General features: G+C 43.5%; 1 protein-coding gene across 2 annotated transcripts in view; it reads right to left on the bottom strand.

Annotated features, from left to right (window-relative positions):
- Positions 1 to 4,396, bottom strand: part of inaD (inactivation no afterpotential D) — a 368,665-nt gene extending 364,269 nt beyond the window's left edge. The window contains exon 1 of one of the 2 annotated variants that reach the window (XM_070101124.1): positions 4,092 to 4,396. In XM_070101124.1, the coding sequence (XP_069957225.1) occupies positions 4,092 to 4,113 (22 nt within the window). In that variant the 5' untranslated portion in view covers positions 4,114 to 4,396. The remainder of the gene's footprint in view (positions 1 to 4,091) is intronic. The other variant, XM_070101126.1, reaches the window with a different exon arrangement.
- Positions 4,397 to 5,397: the final 1,001 nt, after the last annotated feature.

The following is a 5,397-nucleotide window of genomic DNA, read 5'->3' on the forward strand; positions in this document are numbered from 1 at the left end:
ACCTCCCCACACCACTTACCTCTCCACATCCTTGACAACCTCCCCACACCCCTGAAAACCTCCCCAATACACCTGACATGTATGAAAAGTGGCAGAGGAAAAACTCATACACAGTTTTCATAGTACGCACGACAGGAGACTAAAGACAGGAACTAACGCCTTAGGATGACAGTTAGGAGTCGGGACCAAGAACTATGACTCGACCCCCGCCAACATAATTCTGAGAGTACACATACTGGTGCAAGCAAAATTACATCTGCAACACAAAAACCAAGCTTGCAACACAACCTATCTTGCAAGGCTATGTCGGTTCAGTATTGACGTACGCGGAGCCGGGCGGCCCTGCAATGTTCCCTGCAACACAGTGTTTCAAAGTAGGGCAGTGTTTCCTGCCAGTTCCAAGGCAAGACAGTGTTCCCTGCAAGATCCAAATGTTCCCCTGCAAGATCCAAGTGTTCCCTTGCAAGATCCAAGTGTTCCCCTGCAAGATCCAAGTGTTCCCCTGCAAGATCCAAATGTTCCCCTGCAAGATCCAAGTGTTCCCCTGCAAGATCCAAGTGGTCCCCTACAACAACGATGTCAAAAATTAAAATGTCTGGCTAGTTCTGGTTGCAGATAACGCTGGTCTACACACCACCGTCCATCAGCACCAGATGATCTTCCTCTCTACATCCGGCATCAATCCCTCGATAATTTACCCTGCGTATATTTATAACTTATCTCACCTACGTCCCAGGGAGTCAAGTTCGAGGGACTTCACACTCGTTCCCAGTAATTTATACCTCTGATGTACCTTTGATGACTTTCGAGAGTCTTACTACTTTCGTCTGTTGCTAGCCTGGTCAACCAGGGTGTTGCTGCTGGAGATCAATTTAGGTGTAGATTTGGGACCAATACCTCAGGAGTTTTTCCTGTGTAAGATTATAACATCGTCCCAGGAAGTCCAGTTTGAGGGACTTCTCACTCGTTCCCAATAATTTAGGCGCAGGACTCAATTTGGAGGAGCAATTACAGGTTTTCTGTACATTGTTCAGATCCGCGATTCTGGCCGTCATGAAAGAGGCTGTCAGAGTGTAGCAATATTCCAGTCTAGAGAGAGAGAACAAGTCACTTAAAAATAATTATCAATGACTCACTAAATCGTAATAGAACGATTGCAAACCACGTAACGGGTGGAATTTGAACCCATGGCGAGTGAGTCGTAAAGCTCTGGGATACGGGGATACTTGACTCAAATCTTTGATATAGGTATCCTCATATTCCATTACGAATACAAGGATACCTTTCTCGGATCTTTAGGATACTGGTGGCTGGGCTTAATGGAATACGGGAATACTCTTCTCAGGTCTTTATGGTAGAGGTGGCTGGGCTTATGGAATACGGGGATACCTTTCTCAGATCGTGCAGACAAAAACATCCTGATTATATTATCAATTCACAGTAGCGGTAACAACAAAACACTTTCTTGATCATCCTAACACTAAAAAGTACTTCCTAACATCTCTATGGCTCATCTGTGTCTTCAACTGCCAACTGTGTCCCATATATCCCTGGCCCTTTTAATTCGTCCCATCTCTTAACTGCCGTACCAATTATACTTAATATTTAGTATGGCATATCTCCATATGTCGTTCTATAGTTTGTAACCTACACAAAAGCGCTCTAGTAAATTATGTGCTTAATATGCGGCCCAGAGCGAGTCTGATGACAAGTGAAGGCGTGTTTATATGCAATAAAAAGTAAATTGTGGTAAATGCTTGCGGTTCGCAAGTAAAAATTTAGAATGTCAAAAAGAAAAAAAAATGCCTCAAAACACTATGAAACGTAGAGTGTGCTCTTACGAATTATGACACACACACACACACACACACACACACACACACACACGCACACTCGCTGGTCCTAGGACCAGTGCTGTTTTTGGTGTATGTGAATGACATGACGGAAGGGATAGACTCAGAAGTGTCCCTGTTTGCAGATGATGTGAAGTTATTGAGTAGAATTAAATCGGATGAGGATTAGGCAGGACTACAGAGAGACCTGGACAGGCTGCAAGCCTGGTCCAGCAACTGGCTCCTCGAATTTAACCCCGCCATATGCAGTCATGAAGATCGGGGAAGGGCAAAGAAGACCGCAGAGTATAGGCTAGGTAGCGGTCAGTGAAGAGGCGGGGTCAGGAGCTGAGCCTCGACCCCTGCAACCACAATTAGGTGAGGTGAATACTGCAAACCTCACTCAAGGGAAAGGATCTTGGGGTGAGTATAATACCGAGCACATCTCCTGAGGCGCACATCATCCAGATAACTGCTGCAGCATATGGGCGCCTGGCAAACCTAAGAATAGCGTTCCGATACCTCTGAGAAATCGTTCAAGACTCTGTACATCATGTACGTCAGGCCCATATTGGAATATGCAGCACCAGTGTGGAACCTACACCTGATCAAGCACGTCAAGACATTAGAGAAAGTGTAAAGGTTTGCAACAAGACTAGTCCCAGAGCTAAGGGAAATGTCCTACGAAGAAAGGTCAAGGGAAATCGGCCTGACGACACTGGAGAACAGGAGGGTTAGGGGAGACATGATAACGACATATAAAATACCGCGAGGAATTGACAGTGTGAACAGAGACAAAATGTTCCAGATATGGGACACAGAAACAAAGGGTCACAATTGAAACACGAAGACTCAAACGAGCCAAAGGGATGTTAGGAAGTATTTCTTCAGTCACAGAGTTGTCAGGAAGTGAAACAGTCTGGCAAGTGAAGTAGTGGAGGCAGGAACCACAGTTTTAAGACGAGGTTTGATAAAGCTCATGAAGCAGGGAGAGAGGACCTAGTAGCGATCAGTGAAGAGGCGGAGCCAGGAGCTATGAATGGACCCCCTGCAAGCACAAATAGATGAGTACACACACCTCTGCCCCACCCAGGTCCGATTCACGGGCTGGGCGAGACGTGTTGGCACATTTTCTTACACCTGTTGCCCCCCCCCCCGTTCACCAAGCAGTGAGTAGGTACCTTGGTATTTCCCGACTACAGTGGATGGCATCCTGGGTGGTGGTATAACATACCATAGATTTCACTGGCTTGACGCTGAGGCTCTCAACTTATAAATTCAACTGCCAAAAAACCCACCCACCCACATCAAACTCAATTACCCACCTAAAAACCCATTCACCCCCCATAACCCAATTTTATTGGCCAATTTACACAAACTTCAACTCCAATTACCCACCTCACAATCCATTCACACCCTCCCCCCCCCCACCAATCACCCGCTTATGAGCCAACCATAAACATTCACCTAACAACCCACCTACTTTCTAGTTATCCACACCAATGCGTCACACGACAACCTTCCTTAGTATCAATGTACATAAGGTCGAGAACCAAGCACCATAATCACCAGCTCATTTTTTTAAACAAAACTAAATACACCATTAACGTCCTGCTCTTCTATAACTCAGGCATAATAAAAATAATAATAAATTATAATAATAATAAATTATAATCATAATAAATTATAATCATACATAAAAATTATTAATGGAGAAGGGCAAAGGCCTAGTCATACAGCTCTTGGGGGAATTGTAAGCAGAATCGGATTTTGAGGACTCGCTCCTCCGTTCTCATATGATGGAGAGGACAGCAGTAACTGCATGGATCAAGAGCCCTTCAGCAGCATTAAAACACTCACTGGAAGGTATAAACAAACACTGTTATCCATCCCATCACATTATAAATATCTTACTGCAACATTACCAGCTTGTGGAGTTCAATGTTTATTTTTCTAAGGTATTTCAATCGCGTTACTTTATTAAGGATTTAAAGGAAATTATTTTCGCTTTTTTGAGTTTTTTCAAAACTTTTTTTTTATAGGAAATTTGTTTTTCCACTAAAAATTACGATTTTTTTAGTTTTTAATAAAGCAGTAGAGTAAAAGTAATTTCTCTCATTTATAATTTAACCACAAAAAAACTGATGCTTTTCAAATAATATATAAAATTTCAGTGAAAAAAAATAAAATTTCAGTGAAAAAAATACAAAAAAAAAAGTTAGAAAAATGTAATTTGATACATTTGAATGTATTAATTACCAGGAAGGTGCATAATGTTCATTTCGGTCACCAGTTCATTTCTGTCAGACTTCAAAGTGACGTAAGTCTTAGAGACGTTACTGACGTCTTCATTGGCTGGCGTTTCCAAGCCTCGCAAAAATGATACAACGGTAATGTTTGCTTGTGTTATCAGAATTGCGTGTGTGTGTGCGGGCTTACCACTGCCGACACAGCCCTAGGCTCACACTACACTAATATAGGCTTCACGTCCCCTGTCGTGGAGCTACGACGTAGTCCCGGGGGGAGTGGGACCAGCAGACGTGCTTCCCCGACGGTGTCCCGCCACCAACTGACGGACTCCAGCCACTGCCACTCACCCATGTGAGGGGAGAGAGAGGGGAAGAGGGGAAGAACAGAGAGAGAGAGAGAGAGAGAGAGAGAGAGAGAGAGAGAGAGAGAGAGAGAGAGAGAGAGAGAGCGAGAGAGAGAGAGAGAGAGAGAGAGAAGAAAAGACATCACAGAGAGTAGTCAGACCAACTGATCAGGACTCTGCCAGCTGCACACTTTCTCTGAGGAGAAAGCACAAAACACAAGAGGGAGAGGGAAAGAGAAATGATAAGAGAGCGAGAGAGAGAGAGAGAGAGAGAGAGAGAGAGAAGAGAAAGCATTCACACAACTATCTGCTCCTCCACTCCTATTCCCCAACCAAACATCCTATCAATCACCATTGCCAAAAAAAGGTGAATTACTTCAGAAGCTAAATAATTCCCACTAATATTCCATTAATGTTATTCTAAGTACATCAATGAAGCCATAATGGAGGAGGCGACCTGTGGCAGCTCTAGCCCTGGTGATGCCATCTGGGAGATCAGGTCTCCACCGCCACTTAATACCTAGACCTTATCAACTTTGTTTCCCGCTGAATATTGCCCAAGACCATAACATGACTATGAAAAGATGAGCTGTGAAGGAAATAAGATGGTGCCGAAATTAAGAGACATCTTGAAGATTTGAGATGCATCTTAGCTGACCTGTGCGTCAGCTTAAGTTACAAATGATGCAGTAAGCTGACAAGAGCTCAGCTTAACGTTTGCATTTCAGGAAATAATGCTTTACAGACTACAAACCTTTAGTAACAGACAAATACATCCCCAAATGCGAAAGATAACTAGGAGGGAATATAGCAAGTGCTATCTTGTTTTATTTAGATGTTCTGTTAAATTTTTTCGGGCCTAGTTCTTAGTGACCATGTCTTGCATCCATACTTCTTGCCATACCCTCCACAAATCAAACATGAGTACAAATAAACTAGCCACTACCCTCCACAAACAACACAGGACACAAT

The sequence above is a fragment of the Cherax quadricarinatus genome, chromosome 76, assembly GCF_038502225.1.
Source record: "Cherax quadricarinatus isolate ZL_2023a chromosome 76, ASM3850222v1, whole genome shotgun sequence".
Classification (NCBI taxonomy): Eukaryota; Metazoa; Arthropoda; class Malacostraca; order Decapoda; family Parastacidae; genus Cherax; species Cherax quadricarinatus.